General features: G+C 39.0%; 1 protein-coding gene across 9 annotated transcripts in view; it reads right to left on the reverse strand.

Annotated features, from left to right (window-relative positions):
• Positions 1-22,889, reverse strand: part of SLC4A4 (solute carrier family 4 member 4) — a 429,784-nt gene that overhangs the window by 11,640 nt on the left and 395,255 nt on the right. For all 9 annotated transcript variants that reach the window (XM_082390084.1, XM_082390085.1, XM_082390086.1 and 6 more), the window contains 3 exons: positions 11,089-11,267; positions 9,744-9,816; positions 2,254-2,322 (listed from right to left, as the gene is read on the reverse strand). In XM_082390084.1, coding sequence (XP_082246210.1) covers positions 2,254-2,322; positions 9,744-9,816; positions 11,089-11,267 — 321 coding nt within the window. The remainder of the gene's footprint in view (positions 1-2,253; positions 2,323-9,743; positions 9,817-11,088; positions 11,268-22,889) is intronic.

Raw genomic sequence — 22,889 nt, forward strand, 5'->3', positions numbered from 1 at the left:
TATGAGTCTTCCAACTTCTGTTATTACTTTGCAGGAATATTATGCAGCTATACGAGATAAAGTGGCCACCAAAGAATAAAGTTTCAAAGCCAAATATAAAATAAAGATGCTCATCTCCTACATTCTACTTGTATTGTCTGCATCTTAGGAGAGAAGATCTTGTGCCTATTCTAGTAATAATATGCTGAAGGAAGACATCAAACTCGTGTATCTAACTGTGCCTCAGCTGTCTTATCTGAAAAGAAGAGGAGACGCTATGTATCATATATATTCCATTAATGTTTCAAGGATATAAAGGAACTATCTGACTTGAAAATGGGAATGCATTGGTATTTTCATAAATTCCACATTATTTATCTATGGCATAACTTAACTAATACATTTAGCAATGAATTAGCATTTCTTTTCAGAGAAAAGCCACATGAACATTGCGGTGAGTTTCACAGCGTCAACAACTAGATACCTGATCTAGGAGAGGCTATTACACTGTCATGTATAAACAGGTACTAAAATGACTACTGAGCGCCTATGTGCCAGGTGCTGTGCTTCAAAGAATAACCGCTGAGTTTACATCAATGCTGATGATAAGGATGATACTTAAGTACCTATCATAGGAACTTTCAGATGTAAGATGCTCACTAAATAGCTGTTGAATTGAATAATTACGTAATAAGAACTCTGAAATAATATCTCTACTTTCTTGCTGGAGGGAAGAGAAAAATGTAAAAGTAAATAGACTATCACAGTCTTCTCTGAAGTGATTTCCTATCTAAAGAGTTTTCTTTCTTCCTCCAGAGCTATTTTTGACTGGTAGAAGCATTCCCATTTATAAAGACTGGAGTAACAAAATTTTTTGCTAACTCAGATCTTGCCAAAAAGGTCTAAAAGAAGAAGAGTCAAGAGAAAAGTAAAGAGAAAAGGTGATAGGGCAACACCATGGCAGAATTTAAGAAATCCACTAGCTGTCCCTTCAGCAAGGGATTTTTTCCCCATTGTTATGGAATCGTTGATTTTTTCCCTTTCTATTTAATTTAATAAACATGTACTAAGCTCCAACCACCTATTACACACTTAGAACACATAAAATCAAACTTCTGATCTAGACTGACTTATTTAGGCCAAACAAAAACAAGAACTATTAATTTGGGGACCATATTTGTTTCATATTTTTCCACTTAAAGTAATAAAGAATATTTAAAATGTCAGGTAAAAATATTTTTACACATTTATACTTCCCAAAAATTTCATGGGCACAAATAAGCCCACATTCACATTCCTCTAGTCACATCTATGAAAAACCACCTTGTATTCTGTAATAAATATCCAAATGGTGAAGAACTCTACTCAATGGACCTAAACAAGGAAAAATAAAATAGCCTTTTCTCTTTTTGAGGGTCTGGCCAGTTGCCCAGCTCCATCTGACTCTAAAACCAAATTAATCTAAATTCAATAAATGAAAGCAAGGACTATTATGAAGGGGTTTAAATAAATTCTTATGATGTTCACAGAACATGCAGTCTTTTCCCATTAAAACATCACTAAGTGCTAAATAAGGCTACAGTTAACAAGGTGCCAGAAAGCAGCAGCAGTACTTCCAGTTTCCTGGTGCCAATTAAATTAAACCTCAATTGAAAGACAAAGTCCCTTACAAAGTTTCCCCTAATGATTTTTTAAAAGAGGGCCAGTTTTATCCAAGATGTGACAGCTGAAGTTTTTGACGAAGTTAGCACATTAACCACATTGACTTGATTCTTGTATTGGTGCAAAACTTTTGATCAATGATCTCAGCCATGCGAAAAGCACATCAAACAAGAATAGTCTGTTCTTAGTATAAGGTAAAGGCAAATGGATAAACAGTATCTCGAGAACACCGAAAGTTAGATTTCCATCGAAGGAAGGAAGGAAGGAAGGAAGGAAGGAAGGAAGGAAGGAAGGGAGGGAGGGAGGGAGGGAGGGGGGAAGGGAGGGAGGGAGGGAGGGAGGAAGGTCAGAGATAGCTCTCTCACTTTCCTAGTCAAATGGCTTCTAACAGCTTATTTCTAGAATGGGTATGTATGATAACATTTGTTAACACAAGCTAACTTTGTTAATCGAATCAGGAACACAGGTGAATGGTGGAGAAAGTAGAAAATAAATGCATTTTTAAAACTCAGCAGTTAAGGATTAGCACTTGTCTTCAATGATCTATTATTGGACTGTTTTTAATACTACTAGAAGAATATGACTCTGCTGAGATTGCTATGGAAAACTTACCTGCACACCATTAAGAGATGCTACCCCCATATACAGGAACACGCCATAGAGTACAGGCATGGGAATAAACTAGGATGGAAAAAAATTGGGGAAAGGTTTAGAACAATAATAATAAAAACAGTAAGAGAGAGCGATAGTTTAAATAAAGGCTAAATCTGAGACTAAAAGATAGGACTTAATAATACAGTGACCACACTGTGCTTAACTCATCATTGATAAACTTCTAAACTCTTTGTACCAGTCAGCAACAAAGGAGGGTGAAGGAGACTCAATTTTCATTTGATTCTTGTTTGCATTTTTTTAACAATTAGAATGCATGACCTTAAAAATAACTTTTTAATGGGAAAAAAAAGTCTCTGTTATCCTTTCCCCTTAAAAGGAATGACCACGTAAACTAGATGCATGCATGGACGGTGAAGCAGAAAAGAGAGGTAAGAGGGTTGCCCCACTCCGGAGACCAAAGTTCTTTCCCAATAGTCTGTTGACTTTTCGCTAAATAATTTTCACCAAATGATCTATCAGCTCGGTGTATAAATGCCTCTTTCAATTAAGTAAACATCAAACAACTGTCCCCTTTCTTCCTCTTAGGAATATTAAGAGGACTAATTAATGAGAACACTGCTTGAAAGGAGCATGTAGCATCTGGAAGCAATTAATTACACACACAGATTAATACACATCTTTAAAAATGGAATTAATACATTTCATGCATTAATTAGCAAGAGTCTTGTACACTAGTGTGAAGTGTTTTAACAATGGGAAGTTCCAAGACGATGTTCCTAAGTTTCGTCTATTCGTAGACCTTTGAAATGTCTCTAGTACTGTGGAAACCAAGCAAATCAGGGATGACTCTGTTTCCGGGAAGTCTTCTATCTGAACAACAATAAAAAAAAAGGGTTCTCAAGCTTGGATTTTGAAAAGAAGTTCAAGTTCAGGAGTTTTCAAAGCTCAAATACTAAAACCACAATCAATTAAGTCCAATCTTACCAAATCTGCACAAAGGAGACTGCTGTAGCCAGAAAACAGGATAACTTTAGAGTAATTTTTAAAGAACTATCACATGTATTAAGAAATTGAAGCACAATTTCTATCAGCCTCTCCTTGTGATCACCTCAAACAGTTCTGTATCTGAGACCCTTTGGCTACTACTAGAGAAACAGTAAATTCCAAAACGGGTCACAACTGCCTCTAATTGTTATTGGTTAGCTGTAAAAATTGTTAAACGTATATGGAATAAATATACTTATTTATATAAAACATTGCATGCTTCTTCTAAAAAAGACTAACAATTTTAACATAGTTAATTTGATCTTGAGCTCAGAAAAAAAATAGATGAGATTGAGTGTTGAAGGTGGTGGGAGGGACAGTGTGAGTGGCAGGGACGCCGTGTGGGCTGTTATACCCAACAGTCACCACAAAGAGGTGAACACATTACATTCAAGCCACTTACGCTGGGACATGTGCCTTTATTTCCTTTAAGAACATGCGTGTTTCCATTCCCAATGATGCCTCCGTACAAATTTACCAAAAAATACAATAGGAAACTAACAAAAAGACCCCTTCATAGTTTTGACTTATTTCTTAATTTTTAAAACATCTTCTATAGACAAGGCCACTTCTATTCTTCCTTAATATATGAAGATTTCTTACCATGTCATTTCTAATTCCTTGGGAAGAAATGAAAGGTGGAAGGGGAAAAAAGACGTATAGAGCTCATGGGAAACTAGTTAGAAATCCTGCAGTAGTTATTTTTTAATTTGAGTGTTTTTCTGACTTGAAAGAAAGTAATCATATAGATGATCTTGGGCCTTAGTCCCATCCCTCACCTAAGCTTAGTTAAGTATTTTCTCTAATGTAGTTCTAATGCCAGAGTGAAGGCAACTTGTGCCTTGGTGCCTAGGTCTGTTCTCTCTGAACGGATGATGACAGGTTATTTGCCAAACCTACCACAAAATAAAATCAGAAGGTAGCATTAACTCAGAATGGCGATTGGGTAGGAGAACAGATTTAGATATGATAATGTTTTTAAAAAATTATTCTTTGGTGAAAATAGTACATATAAAGAAGGCTATTCATTTGATTTTTAGCCAATTTCAAAGTGACACAAATGTCTTATGAAATTCACCATTTTCTTTATGAATGTGTAGTGTCTTAATAAAAATCTTCCAGTTTGGAAATTCTGATGAAATTTAACAGAATTACTGGGTTAGAGGATACCTTTTATTGGATTTGGTTCATGAGTCATGTTAGGAGGTCAATCCTTCAAAATTCATCACAATAGAATCATTCATCACAATAGAAATTTCCCAAAGGAAGGAAAAGAAGAATGTGTTTTAAAAAGGTAGGATCCTATTTTAAGTTAAACTAGTATAATATACATAGTAATAGCAGGTAGACATTTTTATAAAGCAAGACAGGAGAAATTAAAATATAAAAAACACAGGGTATACTAGGTTCATAGGCATATCAAGAAGAGCCAAATGATAAAATTATGCAAAAAATTATATAAATAATCAATCATACCCAGAAAGCCAAAAAGCATAATTGTAAATAAATATTACAATGCTTTTAATGAAAATGAAAAATGAAAAAATTAAGTGCTTGATCCTATAACCAGGCAGAATAGTGAAACTGAGATGAGATCAATATTTAACATATTCAGACTATGTTACCAAATTTTTCAAATTCTGGTGACTTAACCCTCCCTTTGATTTTCTGATGGTGTTAGAGTATTCTCATAAAAAAAAAATGTAAAAAGGGTAAATTTAATAAAAAAGAGAGGCTGTAGCGTCCACAGCACAGAATTCAGTACAAGAGTGAGGTCTCCCCACAGAATCATAGTCAGTGTGTGGGTGTGCGTGTATAAAACCCAGAATGAGGTCCTGATAAGATCGTGGGCATAAAAGTTAGACAGACCTGGGTTCCAATTCTGGCACTACCCATTGTGCAACCCAGAGAAAACGATCAACTTCCCCTATCCTCAATATTCTCACCCATATAGTGCTTATGATAAAGATTACATAGCACAAACATTTAGTTCAGTGCCTGGCTCATAATAGATGCTTGATAAGTGTGGCACTGATGTCATTATCATCAGAACTTTTAGTGACAAGTCAAGAAGCCTACAAGTGCAAAGTCCCACTTTCTCTGGCCCCTCTGTGGTGGGTTTGGGTGGCAGGAGTTTAGGACAGAAGGATGGCTACCAAGGTCAAACTTGAAGGCTTGGTTTTATCTAGGCTCTACAGTATTGCTTTTTCAACTGTAACAGCTGTCTTCAGGAACATGTTATTAAAATAATATCCTAATACCCTTAAGCCTTAAAAATCAATGTAAGGAAGCTGCTGACTTGCAATCTGGTCCCTCGTCACAAGAAACTGTGGAGTGAGCTATGGTGAGCAGTTTGTAAAAATGCCATCTTTCTCACTGCATAAGAGAAGCAGAAATCAGATCAGAGAAGCTGGGGAAGATCATCTCATGAGAAATGAAAATGAGTAAGTTCTTAGAGGGCAAATACTGTTTTATTTAAAAGGTGGTAAACCATGATGGCTATGAGATCAAGCTTTGGAGTCAGAACTGCCTGAGTTCAAATCTTGGCTCTACCATTTAAGAACTTTGTGACCTGGCAAGTTACTCATAATTTTTATTATCTATAAAGTGGATTCAATCATAAGTAAGTATACTTTTTGGAGGTGTGATTGGAGAACTAAATATAAAAAACCTGTGCAGAGCCCTTAGTCCAAGGCCAAGCTCAATAAATGGGAGCTTCTATTACAATCAACTTCAACAATATCATCAGCAGCAGCAACTTCATTATCACGTCTCCTTGTTTTTCTGTTACTGAACAGAGCGTACGGCATACAGCAGGAGCCCAACAAATGTTGTCAAATGCAAATTAAACACTATCCTCCACATTTTAGAACACTGAACAAATCTGAAAGATAAATTTTGGCTACTCCTCCTGTTAAAGATAAATTAATTCAAGCAAAGGGAACAGAAGTAGCAGTGAACTTTTCTTGATCTTTATTTGTTTGGGCTTGCCAGAAGTATGGAAAAAGTAAGCTCCAGGAACTGTCTTTCATCTTTTTGCTGCTCTTTGGTCTACCGAGTCTCCCCATACAGAGCACTAGCTTAACAGGCAGTATTTCTGCTGCAGAAACACAGATCTAAACTATCTAGCCAGCCTGGGAAGCCAGTTATTCCTGTTTCCCAGCAGTTCTGTACTGAATCAATGGTGAGATTTGAGGCATGCGCCACTGTTGCTGGCCAAGGTCAAGGGGTAGCCTCCTGAACTTAAAAGCTAGTACACTATGATTCCTTACATTCTTCTATGTAAAAAGACAGATTTCGGCAAAGAGATCAGAACAGAGGTCATCAACTTCAAAGTAATCAATGTTCAAAGTAAGTCTGCCCAAGTAGGTACGGGGAACAACTACCCACACTGCTTAATGCATGGGAGAAAATAACTAGCGTCATTGGAGGCCACCAAACCTGTGATGGACGCAGGGAGTTGGGAGGGAAGGTGTTGAGCCATCTCATTTTTAAAAGTCACAAGTTTCTCTTGATTTCATTCATTCGATCTGCTTTTCAAAGGCAGCTCTTTTGAGTAAAACCATTCCCTAAAGTCATCACCTGTTTCTTTAAAACACACATAGTCACATAGTGGAGGAAAAAAGATTCCCTCCTCCAAGGTAACTCATGACACCACTTTCTGAGTGAATTCTGAGGTTAATTGTTAATCTCTACTTCTTCTTAGGCGTAACTTAGGTTTTAGTTAAACTACTCTCAACATCTGCTTCTTCCTGTGTTGACTTTTCGGATGAGCTAACAAGGGTTCTGTAGTGAAAGCACATAACTTACCAAATGTCAGTGCTAAGAAGGGCACCTGATCTGAAATTGGCTGACCTTTTCAGATGTGATTCCTGAAGTAAGGAATAGCCTCACTTGCTGAAGTAACAAACCACAGGAGTCAATGCTAGACTATTTTACCCTTGTTGTTTTTAAATCCAGGTTCCCCACGATATGTTGGAAACTACATTAACTAAACAATTTCATTTCCCACAGTTTGGGCAAAAGATGGCCTACCAAAAATGTTTGCTGATCTGCCTTTTTCACTGATGCTTACACTGACTCTTTGCATTAACCCAAAGTTTTCAGGTAGAAATAGCCACAATTATGGACACTAGTACCTGAATGAGGGTGAGCCAGAACATGAGTACTTAAGGAAGGTCAAAGCAAAAGCAAGCTCATACTCACTGATCCCTTACATCTATCTTTTTGCTTTCTCTGTATTATCATCTGTTCCCATAGATACTATGGTGCTTTGCATATCAGGGGCAAAAAGAATCATTGTAAAATGAAGAACAAAAGTGCTTTCAGCTTTAACTCCTCTGCAGCCATAGTTGGGTGAGAAAAGAGTTAGGAAGAGGCCTTGCATCTCTCCCTAAAAATAGCAGTTTATACACTGTTTGTTCTCTGTGTCCCTTTGGAATCATGCATGATCACTCAGTTGACAGATTCTCCAAGATTAAAGCCAATTTGCTATAACAAACAAACAAAAAAGAATTTTTAAACACATCTGACTTTTCTGAGTTAGGATTTTATACTGCATTATTGAAAAGAAATAATATAAAAATAAAATTAAAGAAAGAGTGGGTGGTGATGAGTACATACGAACTGATGGGAAGATTTCTATTTATCTCTTACTAGTGGCTTAAGCACTAAGAGACCCTATAAAAGAGACTTGGCAGTTGTGTCGTGTGAATCCACCTTCAGGGGTCCCAGGGGCAAATTCCTTCCTAGGAGAGCCTCCCACAATGTGAGGTCATAATTACCTACAATGATCTCTACAAGTTGATCTGTCCGGATGAGGTCCCATTGCCTATGCGGTAAAAAGCTGTCATTAGACTTTTCCACCAGCTGATGTGCTGGCGTCTACGGGGCAATAGAGGAACACAGAGCACTTTGGCAGTGGATTTGATGCTGTGAAACTCACAACAACTCGAACCTCCCCCACAATTCGCTCTGCACTAGCAAAACTGACAACAGATTTCCCTCTGTCCTCACAGAACATAAGATCTGTCCTTTTTTAAGGTCCTTTGTATATAACTCCTTGCAATTACTTTTAGAAATGAACTCCTTGCAATTACTTTTAGTTTTACTTCCCCACATATTACATGAGATACATATTCCTTCATGACTCCAGTCAGAAATTAAACCAGCTAATTGACATTGTAGAAACCAGTGACAAAAGATATTTACATCTTTTAACTGTTTACAAAGTATTTTGTGCATAATGTATGCACTAATCTAAATACTCTGAAGGCAAAGTCAGTCCTAGCTATAAGTTAAGAAATTACAGTTCTATTTTCCACAAATTCATCTGATTGGCAATTGACATATAAATGTGTTAATGGGAAAGAAATGGAGAACTTTTGCCTTTCACTGTACTTCTGTATTCTTTGAATTCTTTCCAAGAATGTACTGCTCTATTACTTGTGTAATTAAATAAGCATTCAAAAAACCTTTTGAAAAATTAAAATTGTTTAAAGATACACAAAAAATTTTAGAGAAAAATTTGGAAGGATATTGCTAACAGTGGGATTGTTGATAGCTATTAGGTCTATAGGTGATATTCATGCTTTGTACTGTGATGCAAAGCGTAAGATACAAATTAGCAATAATTGGCTAGTTTTGTTATGTAATAAAAAAAGAATAAAATATTTGTGTCACAAAAGAAAACGGAAGCTTCAATGACAGATATATATTAATCTTTTTAAGTACTATCTCTACTTCTAAATATGCTTTCATATATAGTTTATATTTATCTATTAAACATTCACCCCATCAATCAAACCTATATATTGACTCCTAACTTTCTAAATAATCTATCATTTTTCTTCTTCAAAAGTTCATTTCTAAAGTTTTCTAGTTATAAATCAGTAATTTTATTCCATTCTTTCTTTGTGGATATTAGGCCTTCTGATTCAAAGAATACAGAAACACAGTCAGCAATAATTAATAATAAGAGAACAATTACAAAATGATCATCGTGAGTCATTCATGTTATCCAGGAGTCTAATGTGGGAAGGGAGGGCAGGATTTAGGGACAAGTAAATGGGAAGTGATGGGAAGAAAGGATGTAGGGAGACTAGGAGAGTGAAAAATGTCATGGGGAGTGGAGATCAGTTAGCTAGATTGAACTGTATGAAACTGCCATATGCATAGGTCAAAAAATTTGAATAGTGGTAATTTAATATGGTTCAACCAAATAACTGCAATAATAATAATAATAATAATAAGAGAAGGAGTGAGAAGGAAATCAAGGTAAAAGTTTTTAAAGTCTTCATTCTACCTGACTCCTGCTTCATTCAGTGTGTTATGGATGTGATAACGATCTTGCAGATATTTCTTAAGAAATTCTACTCTTCACATATCCAATTATCTGTCAGTGTTCTGAGAAGGAGGAAGAAGTAAGTATTTCACATATTTACCTTCAAGATGGGAGCCATAAAGACGGACAGACCAGTCAGAATAAACACAAGGGTTCCAGTGACTCTTTGTTCCCTGAAACCAAATCAAAAGATTACCAATCTACCTTTTGTTTTCATAAACATGCTTTTGCCTTTTCACCTTCAGAAAATACTATACATTGATGGAATCACTGTTTGGCTAAGACAGCAAAGGTGCGGATATCATATGTAATTAATACCTCAAGGACAGCATATAAGCTTAACAGAACTATAAAATTCTCTTAAAACTATTGCAGTATGTGATTTGAATTCATCAAGAAAAAAGTGATTCTGCTAAATCCTTTGTCCTTTTAGAATCAGGAGAGAAAAATCACTTGCTCTGGGTCCATCAATTACTGGCCTACTTGAAGCCCTTATTTTGTAAACAACTTGTACTGTTGTGTAATTACACCTTCCTTCATAGGAGACAGTTATTACATCGTCCCACATTCTAATTAACAAACAGCTCAGGGAAATTTCCTAAGTGCGATAAATCCCATCAGTCTAATTTCCAAATCTACAACAACAAAAGTACTTTTTTAACAAATACGATTCCCATACAACACCCACTCCCCCCAAGAAAAATCACCCACTGTTGTGGCGCGGGAAGCGATGGCTCTGTCATGTGAGCTATTCACTCAAGCTCTTAGGGGCAGAGTCCGCTGCAAAATACGCAATAAAGTATAAAGGTCTCATAAGAGCTCTTCATGACTATCCAGATTTAACTGCTGGAGGTCAAGGTTTCTCAGTGCTTACGGGACAGAAAATGAACTGGAAAATAAGAATTCCTCTCCTTTCACAGAATCTTTTTTTGGCCGCGCGGCTTGCGGATCTTAGTTCCCTGACCGGGGGTCGAACCCGGGGCCCTGGTAGTGAAAAGGCCGAGTCGTAACCACTGAACTGCCAGGGAATTCCCTCCTTTCATAGCATCTTGAAAATCTTAAGCAGACTCAAGAGTTTTAGGGAGTCTCAATAGAGCTGAAAAATTAAAGGGTCTGGCTATATATATATGATTGTGATAGAGTATGTACCACAGCACTAAAATGACCTGCATGTTGAAGAAAATGAATGACCTGTCTGCGTTTTTACTCTGCATAATTTAGTCTGCTGTTAATCAAAGGGAATGTATGTAAGATAAAAAGTGAACTCCAGAAATTACGGAAGACTCTTTCACATGAAAATTTAGTCCTTTCTAGAACATCAAGTACAGGAATAAATTATTCATCACCAGCCCTTTCTCCTCCACATTTGTCCGTTTCCTTCTGACTGACACACAGACGTGAGCATGGTATGTTCTACGGAGCCGTTTTTCTCTGACGTAACACACCTCACTCCTAGGAATTTTGGTTGCTCTCCAGGTGCAGAAGTCTCTGTCTCCATCTTCAAACTGTCGATGTGAGCAATGGAGATGACAGTAGCAGCCACGTACCACGGAAGGGCCATGAAGGAGCACACCACCATGAGGATGGCCACCCAAAAGAGATCCAGGTGATATCCAGCTCCTTTCTGTAGCAAGAGGTCACAAAACAATGTGAAGAAAGCACTCATACTGCTATCTAGTCATACTTCCAGATGGGAGTTAAGATTACCCAAAGAAACCAATTCGCTTTGCTTGATACACATACCTACCAGAAGATGAGGTCCTTGAATGAGACTTTATCTTCCTCATACTATCCCCCTAACAATTCAACGCAAAGCTGCCACATGACACACCTCCTCTAGCCTGATTTAAGTCACAGTTTATTATTTGCTTATTGTTAATTATCGTCTCTGCATCCAATTACATAATTGGAACACTGGAGATATAGGACTACCTTGAAGAGTTACTGACATCCTTCAATGAAGTAATTGAGGCAAATCACCTTGTAGGAACTTAAATGGCAGTGATAGTTACAGAGTAGAAGCTCAATAAGTGGTGACAGTAGCAATAGTAATACTGGTTGTTTTTAACATAAACAGGATAGGTACCTTAAAAACAGGCATGATGCCTTCTCTGCTTGACTAGCAATATGCTGTTCACCCAGACAGTATTCAGCACATGTAGACTAATGATGTGAAAGCAACCTTAAGAAAAGTAACCTTAACACTTATATGTGAAATCTAAAAAAATGATACCAATGAACTCATTTTCAAAACAGAAATGGACTCACAGATATAGAAAACAAATTTATGGTTACCAAAGGGCAAAGGGGGGTGGGGAGTTAGGAGTTTGGGATTAACATATACATGCTACTACATATAAAACAGAGAACCAACAAGGGCCTATTGTATAGCACAGGGAACTATATTCAATATCTTGTAATAACCTATCATGGAAAAGAATCTGAAAAAGAATAGATTTATATATATATATATAAATAAAAATACATATACAAGTATATATAAAAAATACATATAAATTATAAAAAACTGAATCACTCTGTTGTACACCTGAAACTAACACAACATTGTAAACCAACTACACTTCAATTTAAAAAAATAAAGACAAAAAAGTACATAGAAGACCCTTTCTCACCCTTAATAGTATATGAAAATAATTGTTTAACAACCTATGAAACATTATAATTAAGGTAATTGTACCCCCTTAATAAGAATAGGCTGATTTCAAACATTGCCAGATAGTCACAATAACATTTACTGACTGGAAGAGCAGACAATGTAACAAAAGGTCTAACAAAAGGTCTAGCTCTTTTACTCACTAAATAAATATTGTTCAATGTGTCCACAATGTTATTCTCTGGTTATATTTCTCTGCTCTATTTATGAAGAAATCAAATACTTAATACCCCTATGGAGCCTGAGAAAACAGAGCAGTACATTTTCACAGCATGGAAGCAGCAGTGCCAAGAGGCTTAGCACGACCAATCTGAGGAAACAGAGAGGTTGGCTTTAAAAAATGAGAATGGTCTTTACACTAGGAACCCGGTGACTGTTATCATTCAGATCCTGTTACAATTACTCAGAACGCTGCTCTCTCTTCTCACTGAAATGTCACGATTTCACCCCTGGCTGGCACACACAGGTCTAATCATGTTCTCAGAGAACTCATCGCAGCTGACACAGAAAGAAAAGCATAATTTTTACTTAGTCCAGGTTTGGCTAAGAATGAAAATCTCCTTGAGAGACAAATAGGTGGATACATATTCAGAAAACCAGTTCACTGCAGTACAAATGGTTTGAAAGCATAAGGGTTTGAAGTGGGAGTGGGTTAAGGCAGTGGAAAGGGGGCCAAGGTGAGGATGAATGGAAATAACTTGTTCAGTAGTGACTAATGAGGTGAATATCCTGCTACATGTGGGGTCTCAGTCATTCATTCTTTCAACAAATTCTGACTGCCAACCTCGTAACCAGCACAGGCTTGGATGTTAGTGACATATTTGCAAATAAAACAGACAAGAATTCCTGAGCTCATGGAGTTTACATTCTATTGACAGAGACAACAATAAACAACATAAATAAGTAAACTATACAGTATCTAAAACAGTAGTAAGCACTAAAGAGAACTATGAGAAGTTGGACTTGTACTCTGAGTACCGTCAGAAGCCACTGTAGGGTTTTAAAGGGAAGGACGAGATGATCTGCTTATGTCCTAAACACCACGGCTGCTGGGTTAGGAACAGACTGAAGACAACAGTAACCAGTTAGGAGGCTGGTGCCATGACCCATGCAAGAGACTGTCATGGTTAGAACCAGGGTGGTACCAGTGAACATAGCAAGAAGTGGGTGGATTCTGGCTCTTCCTTAAGGTGGAGCATACAGGATTTGCTCACTCCTGCCTGTAGATGTGCTGGCCATTCATGATCTGGCCTCTGTTTACATCTGCAGCCTCAGCTTTGACCTCTGCCCTACTTGGATCCTATATCACGGCCACTTTCAACCATATGCAATTCCTTGAATATGTCTTACTCACTAATGCCTTTTGTGTCTTTGCCCATATAGCATCTCTCCCTGGAATAACCTCTCTTTTCCTTCTTTCCTTGTTGGCCCAGCCCTACTCATCCTTAAGACTTAAATCAGCCTTTTTTTTTTTTTTTTTCTGGTAGCTTTTCCTTCCTCAGCCCAGGTGAGATAGGTGAGTTTAGTTATGTTACATCTCCTCCTTTATGTTCCCCTGTCTATCACTTTACACTTTCCTCTATCACAGCACTCATCACACTGTTTTGAAATTGTAGATGTGTTTATCTGTCTTTGATATCAGACTGTAGGTAACATGAAGAGCTAGACTGTATCCTGAATACCTAAGCAGAGTACATGATGCATAGTCAATGCTCAATTAATTAAAAAGTGAATGACAAATAGCATGTATACATTCTTGAGTGGCAACTATAAACTCTTCATTAGCTACACAAAAAATTAAAACTTATTTGTTAATCGGTAGAAATGTGAACCTTTTGGAGGGGGAAGAGGGGAGATGAACAACATCTGGAAATACCACATAGTTTCAAGCCTTATTTAGACTAAATCACTCAAGACCATATTAGAGGTACCAACATGGTAATCAATGGGCAGGATCCCCAAATCTTGTCACCAAGGAAACTGTTAATAACCTAAGGATGTGCACACTGGCCAGATCAATGGGTCAAAAGAAGACTGACTGCAGCAAAGTCATGCATGTTACCCCGAGCCACCTCCATGGTTTCTTAAACTATTTCAAGTAAAACAAGTTTGAGCTAGATATCCTGGTGACTAGCAAAAAGGGGCCGCATAATACCAAAGAAGGTGGAATGAGCATTTTAGAAAGTAGAATACAAAGGTAACCGCAAAACCACCAGAATAAGTAAAAGTTCTGGGACACAATAATTACAGACACATAATTACTCTGCCTCTTGACATCACTCCCTTCAAAAAGTCTTCCTTTCCCTCAACCACGCTGAGACTACTAGATGCTCTTAAAAGGAAGGGAAAATTATCAACTTGACCTGAAGGTGCTGCCTGATTTGCCTCTGCAGAGCTCCCTCTCCAGACTCAACCCTCCCTCTCTCACTGCAGCCACACTGGATTATTTTGGTCATTCATTCCTGCCAGGTTACTGCCTCTTATAAAGCCTGTTCATATACAGTGATTCCTGTGCCATCCTGTGTTCCTCTTCCCACCCAGTCTCACTCAGCTAATCCTACTGTTGTGTGAGATCTCAGTGTAAGTGCCACCACCTTGGAACTCCCAGCACCTCGGGACTAGGTCAAACCGTCTCTTATAGACTCTTAAAGGACAATCCCTTGTCTTTCACGGTACCAGACACATTTGCAATGTCAAATTTTGCAGGATTACTGGGATGATGCCTCTCTCCCTCAGGGACCAGAAGCTCCATGAGGACAGGGACCATGTGCGTTTCTGTCCACCACTGAAACTCCAGCACACGGCACCGTGCCCGCTACAGAGCGGACACTAGATAAATGTTCACTGGATAAATGAATGCATGTTAATTCATCTCTTCCATGGCACTCTGCTAGACCCTAGAAATAAAATTATAGCTAATGACACAGTCCTTGCCCTCAAGTTGCTTACAGAGTAGTAGTAGAGGTGGACAAGTCAATAGGCATTCTCAGTACCACAGTGTTAAAGGTCTACAGCAGGTGTGAGCACCCAGGAGGGGCACTCAACTCAGCCCAAGATCAAGGATAGTTTGCAGAGGAGGTGGTATCTAAGCTGAGTCTTAAAACGTAAGCCCTAACCAGCTGGGAGACACAGGATATGGAGATGCAGGGGAAACTAACAGGCAAATGAGCTACCATTTTGAGAAAATTAAATAGAGTTGGTGCTTAGGAGGAGATGGGAAAGTTGGAAAATAAGGCTAAAGAAGTTAAGAACTTTGATGTTTTGTTGAAGGCTTTGGAATTCTTTCTATCATAAGAGCAATAGGAAGCTACTGAAGGGTTGTAAGCAGGCAAGTGATGTGATCAGATTTGTGTTTAGAAGGAGGGCTCTGCTGGACTGTAGAAGACGTGTTGGAAGAGGTCAGGACTGGAGGCATAGATGACAAGCATGACAAACGCTGCCATAATCCAGGCTTGAGATGATGCAGTTCAAACTAAAAGAACAGTAGTGGGGAAACACAAAGGACAGATGGGAGAGATTTTAAGGGGACTGAGAGTCCAAAGAGGGAAAACAATGAATTTATTTTGCCTAATTTCAATGCTTAAGGCTTACAATGTCTAGTATGGTGTCCTACACACAGTAAACACTGGAGATATGTTTGTTGAACAAAATGATAAAAGCTATGCTCCAAAATTCATGGCGCCCCAACTATTGCCATAAAGATCCCAGAACGCAAATGGTTATGTTAGAGAAGTTGTTCCTGCAAAACAAACCTATGTGTGTGAAAATGAGCCACTTCTAAGGTATCTCTTTTAGCTACAAGTGTCTGAAAAACTAGATTTGAATGGAATGAAAATAATATTCAAATATTTGGCCCTTTTTAATGGAAATAATACTGTACGAAATACAGAAAACAGCGTTTTTTTCTAAAACGCCATGTGACATCTTTTGCTCCTCACCCCTCCTCCCTACTGCCTCTTGCCTTCTTCAGATTCTGATCATCTCTCTCCCGGATTACACAGCAGCCGCCTGACCACTCCCTCCACCCTCTCCTCCTCTCTAGTACCTCTCCCATCCGTCCTTACTGCTGCCAGAGTGAGGGTGTAAAGTACAGCTCTGATGCCATCCACCCAGGCTGGCACGCTGAGCAAGCAGGGGAGGCCAGCGGGAGATGAGCGGCCCAAGCAGGACGGAGCGGGTCCCACGAGCCTGGCTCCCCACGCCGAGTCTCCTGCATCGAAGTCTGTGATGGGGGCCCCCTCACGGGTTCCTGAAACGATACCATTCCCTAAACGTGCCCTGCACATTACGTGCCACTCTTCAAACTGGCACTGTTTCTGCCTCTCGACCTCTGTTTAAATCCATCCTGTCCCTTCAAGGTCCAGCTCAAACTCCCAGGCTTCCTTCACCTCCACTCAGCAACCCTCGGCTCTCGATGCCGCTCTGGCCTCAGAAGCCCCTGCTTTATTCTTGTCCCTGACAACCCACTCTCCTCATTGCTTTCCCTGCCCAAAATCCTTCAGTGGCTTCTTGTTTCACTTAGAATAAAACCTAAGCAGTGTAAAATTATCCTTAAGGTTCTACATCGGTGTTTCTTCCCAGAACTATTTTGCGCACCAGGGGACACGTGGCAATGTCTGGAGACATTTTTGGTTGTAACAACTTGGCGGGAAAGGGTGCGACTAGCATCTAGTAAGTAGAGGCCAGAGGTGCTGCTAAATAGCCTACAATACACAGGACGGTCATGACCAACAAAGAATTATGCAAAACGACAATAATGCTGAAGTTGACAGCCTTTGTTTTACGGTGATCTGGTCCCACTCCCACTGACCTTACCTTGAATCACTGATTCCCCAAGGCTCCAGTTACACTGACCTGTTATCTGTTCCTCAATACGCCAAGCTTTCCACCCAGGGCCTTTGCATCTGCTCCTATCTTTGCTTGGAAAACTATTTTTTAAATAAACATTCATTGAACACCTATGCTAGGCCTTGTGTTAGATAAAACAATAAGAAAGAATACCTGCCCTTAAGAGGTTTACAGGTTATTAGTTGAAGCCAGGTGTGGAAGCAAATAATTCATTGTATGTGAAAGACACAAGGCACAAAGAAGGCAAGGTCTTTTTCAACCTAGGGGTGGATATGAGTGGTGAATAGGGGAAATCCACTAAACTCCTTCAGGGCAGAGACCATACCTTAGAACAATTTTTATCTTCAACATCTAACACAAGCGTTCCATACAGAGCAAGGATTTAGTAAGCACTCAAAAGGTTAAGTATGTCCTTTAAAGTTTATAAAAGTCCTTGTCTTCATGGATATAAACCCAAAAATGTCCTACTTTCTGAAACTGGAGATTATTTTAAGTACAAGGATAGGAACTGAAACTTTACTTCCTTTTGATATTGTATATGATTTGTTAATGCAGAACAAAGGTCATTCAGGAATAAATCCACAGAAATCAAAAATCTATGAGAGACAAAGGTTAGCCTCACAGTTTACATCTGATAAATAGATGATAACAAAGGAGTCAGGAGCAGTACACACACACGCACAGACACAGAATAAACATTCGTGCTAGGAGCCCCCATGATTCAGAGAACAAGCTGGTTTATGGGGACACTGAGAACCATGACACAGTTTCTCCCACCAAGGGAGGGGGCACAGATTTGTACACAAATTATAATGTATTTTAAACAGAGATTCAAAGAGGTTTGAAAAAGACACCCAAGAGTACAGAGTGTTTAACTACGTCTAGTGTGAACCCACAAAATCTTCCCGCAGCGATGCCATCTAAACAGGGCTTTGACTAACATAAGCACTCACTATGAGAACTGGAGATGGGCGGGCAGGTTCTTCGGTTATCACCCACCTCATACGGTGCAACAGCTCTGAGAACCGTGTGGCCACAGATAACAAAATTCTTCAAGATGTATTTACTAAGTCTACCTTATGGAAATCATTGTGATGGGCCACATGAGAGCTGGAAAGAGGACTAAAACATGGTCCTTGCCTTGAAAACGTTTGGCTCAGAAAAGAAGATAAGGTAATTACACAAAAAAACTACTGTGCAAGACATTATGTGACCAACGCCACAGAGGAGAGCTGGAAAGAGGACTAAAACATGGTCCTTGCCTTGAAAACGTTTGGCTCAGAAAAGAAGATAAGGTAATTACACAAAAAAACTACTGTGCAAGACATTATGTGACCAATGCCACAGAGTAATACAGTAAGTAAAAGCAAAAACAACAGCAATAGAAATTACATTATAAGTGAAGGCTACGCTGACAAGTTTTTATATTTGGAGGATCTTAAAGGATGGGGATGATTCTGATAGGTGGTAATCATTGAGGAGTGGAGAGGAGAGTTGGAATAACCAGCAGAAGAAACTGCGAGGTGAAGAAAAAACAACAGTTCATTTGACCGGGGCATTGTATAGTATGTGGAAAGAATCATTTTAAATTTTGGGTGAGATCATATCACAAAGAGACTTAAATTCCAAGCTAGGGCAAATGGACATTCTTCAAGGGAAGAAGGTTTAGAGGGCCAAGGTATAAAAGTTTAAGAACTACAGGACTGACATATAAAAAAAAAAATGCTTTAAAAAAATATTCCAGCTTTTGGAATGAAGCAAGGGAGACTGGTTATTATTGATAACTCATGGTTAAACCATTACAACAGTCTAGACATGAGATAAAAGGACTGAATCTAAGGTATCATAGCAGAAATGGAAAGGAAAAATTAAAACAGGGCACATTTTGGAGTTATCCAAGAAAACACACTCAAATTATGTGTTTTACCATAGAGTTTATCAGAGAAAATTTATTGCTACAACGACCTAATATCTATTTCTGGATACCGATTCCAAGCAGTTTTTCCCTCCTGCACCCTATCTTTAACACTTAAAATCACTTCCCTTGTGAGAAGTATCCCTTGCTTTGAAGCCTGAAGCTCATACTCTCTTCCTGCCTCTGCAATGACTCAGGGAAAGACCTTGGAGAAGTCATGACCTTGCTGAACCTGGTTTGCTTTTGAGTGCTCTGCAGGGATAATGTGGGACATAACCAACCAAAATGATGGACAAAAAAAGCCAAGTGCCTTGGCGTTCCTCATCAGTATAGAGCTGCTCAGCAGAGTGGAAAGGTGGATCCCATCCCAAACAGAGCAATCAGCCAGCCAGGGCCATCTGACACAGAGCCAAAGCCAATGCCACCCAAAAACATGCTGCTTTTAGTACCACAATGCCTCCATCTCTCTCACTGTGTCAGGTTTCTCTTTTGAATCAATTTCATAGCAGTCAGGGCCCTTAATAATTTTAGATGGAATCTCCAATTTTCACATTCCACAGCCTCTTTTCCTAACGAAATTTGAACAAAACAATATCCAGTGTGAAAAGCCCTTGATTCATGATGATATCCCCACTGGTATCTTTAGATTTGTGTCAAAACACTGGCACTTATTCTATAACTACTGTCATTCAAAGGAATGATTTCAAATAAGCAATTCCAAAAGTGATGAAAACATTTTTTATATATTCAACTCCTATTTTAAGAGGTAAATCCTAATATGCCTTGATTTTCTAATGTTTTCTATAGGAAGTAGAATAAAATTTCAATATTGTATCAACCCCAAATTTGCTAAATTCGGAATTCTGAATTTTATTAGTAAGAAAACTTAATGAGCAAAAAGAATAGGCATTTGCCTTCAAGGACACATAGCAAATCTGACTAACTATATATCAAAAGTAAGAATATGTTTCCAAACTTTTTCAGAATAAAATATATTAGTCAACATCTATTTCCAACCTTTCAAAAGTAAATCAACACTGAATTCCTCCCAGTATAGAACATCTAAAAATGCTCAACAAAATACAGAAAATATCTCACAGAAATCATGGTTTATCTGCCAGAAAGTAAGAGAAATAACTGGAAACAAAAAATAATGGCAATAAGAAAGAGTAAATCTACAATGTCAGTAAACCCTTGAGGCCTGGGCCTGCCCTGCAAGACTATGCCAGTCTTTGGCGGGGTAAGGCATGGGGTAGAATGACCATCTGAACTCCAGGGACAGGACACCAATCCTAGGGATATGGGGGAAAGGGCATAGATGGGAGACACCCCCTGAAATAAAACTAGGATACTCTAAACACAGCATACCCATTTGGTAAACTAGGGGGAAAAAACACCCTACAAAGAGAGACAGTGGGGATACATGCCTCTCTTGGCCTTGCCACTAGATGTAATGCCATTAAAAAAACAAAAAAGGGCTTCCCTGGTGGCGCAGTGGTTGAGAATCTGCCTGCTAATGCAGGGGACACGGGTTCGAGCCCTCGTCTGGGAGGATCCCACATGCCACGGAGCAACTAGGCCCATGAGCCACAACTACTGAGCCTGCGCGTCTGGAGCCTGTGCTCCGCAACAAGAGAGGCCGTGATAGTGAGAGGCCTGCGCACCGCGATGAAGGGTGGCCCCCGCTTGCCGCAACTGGAGAAAGCCCTAGCACAGAAACGAAGACCCAACATAGCAATCAATCAATCAATCAATCAATAAATCTTTAAAAACAACAACAACAACAAAAGAGATTCTCCAAAGATATTCTTAACCATAAACCTACAATTGAGTTTGGGGCTGGACTTCACATTACCTCTGCAGTCTGAAAAACCTTAAGCTAAAAATGTAGTGTGAAGTGGTCCTAGGCTTCTATGAATTAGTCTTGCCACCACACTCTCAAAAACTGCATAGATATAGACATAAAATATCGAAACTATGTTTCATCAAGCTTCTAGGGAAGCAGTCAAGACTACTGCAAATTCTTCAGTCCAGATGTGGCAGATTCTACTTTCCAAAAATGGCTGGGAAAATATCTCCTGTCCCACATATTTTCCTACAATGTAAAATTGCCACTCCTCCATCAAACAGTGGAGTCCTTCCTCATCTCCCTGAATGGAGGATGGTCCTATGACTATTTTGACCAGCTGACTCTGGCAAAGTAACGAAGTAAAGCTGTGCCAGTTGCAGGTGTAACCATGATATGGCCTAATTTTTCACTTCTTAATTCTTGGAAGTCAGCTGCCATGTAGTAAGTGCAAATAACCCACTGCCATGCTGTGAGAAGCCTGCACCACATGGAAAGACCCTGGAGGATGAGATGCCATGTGGTGAGAGGGGGAGGGGGGAGAGGGAGGGGGAGGGGGGAGAGGGAGGGGGAGGGGAAAGGGAGAGAGAGAGGGAGAGAGGGAGGGAGAGGGAGAGAGAGAGAGAGAGAGAGAAAGAGAGAGGGAGGCAGACACACCAAGGAATATCAAGGTATGTGAGACATGTGAGTGAGTGAGGAAACCACCTTGGACAATCATCCTGGTCAACCCTTCAGATGACATCAGCCCTGGCCGCTATCTAACTGCAACTGCAGGAGAGACCTCAAGCAAGAAGTATCCATCTGAACCCTGTCAACACAAAGAAACATGAGAAATAATAATAAATTGTTGTTTTAAGTTGTTAAGTTTTCAGGAGGCTTGTTATACAGCAAAAGGTAAACAGAAAAACAGACAACCTGGTTATCTTCAACAAATAAATTACAAGGGGAAACAAACAGATTGATGGAGGGGAGAATCTATGGACTGAAAGTTTATGAAAGACTTAGGGGTTTCCCTGGTGGTGCAGTGGTTAAGAATCTGCCTGCCAGTGCAGGGGACTTGGGTTCAATCCCTGGGCCGGGAAGATCCCACGTGCCACAGTGCAAATAAGCCCGTGTGCCACAACTACTGAGCCTGCACTCTAGAGCCCACGAACCACAACTACTGAAGCCCGTGCGCCTAGAGCCCGTGCTCCGCAACAAGAGAAGCCACCGCAACGAGAAGCCCGTGCGCCGCAATGAAGAGTAGCCCCAGCTCGCCACAACTAGAGAAAGCCCGTGCGCAGCAACAGAGACCCAATGCAGCCAAAGACAAATAAATAAAATTTTAAAGTAAATAAATAAAGAAATAAATTGTGTTTTGAAAGTTTAATATATGTATGACACATTTGCAAATTTAAATATTGACTAGATTTTTGATGATATTAAGGAATTTTGTTAACTTTTTTTAGACTGATAATGGTATTGTGGTCATGCTTTTCAAAAGAGATCTTATCTTTAGAAATACATAGCCCAAAATTGATGGATAATATGGAATGCTGTCTACACTTACTTCAAAGTATTATAGGAAGGGGATAAGATCATGGAGATTTAAATGATACAAGATTGGACAGGAGTTGTTAATTGTTAGAGTTGGGCGATAAATACTGAGTTATACTATTCTGTCTTCTTCTGTGTATGTTTACAACTTTTCCATAATAAAAGATTTTTTCATGGGAATAAATTTTTAAAAAAGTGTTCCCAGGTTGGCTGGACTCTCCTATGTCTCTCAGAAGCAAATAAAATCTCTGGAAGGCTCTGAAGCATTTCATAGGAAGATTATTAGCTCACATTTTTTTTTTTTTTTTTTTTAAAGAAAAGCACTAAATACATGAGGAAGAAAGACACTACGGGTAAGAGCTGAGAAAACAAAGTTCAGAATCAAACCCACAAAGACAGCAAATATATATATAATAAAGAGTATATG

This window comes from Balaenoptera borealis, assembly GCF_965194805.1.
Source record: "Balaenoptera borealis genome assembly, chromosome: 4".
NCBI lineage: Eukaryota > Metazoa > Chordata > Mammalia > Artiodactyla > Balaenopteridae > Balaenoptera > Balaenoptera borealis.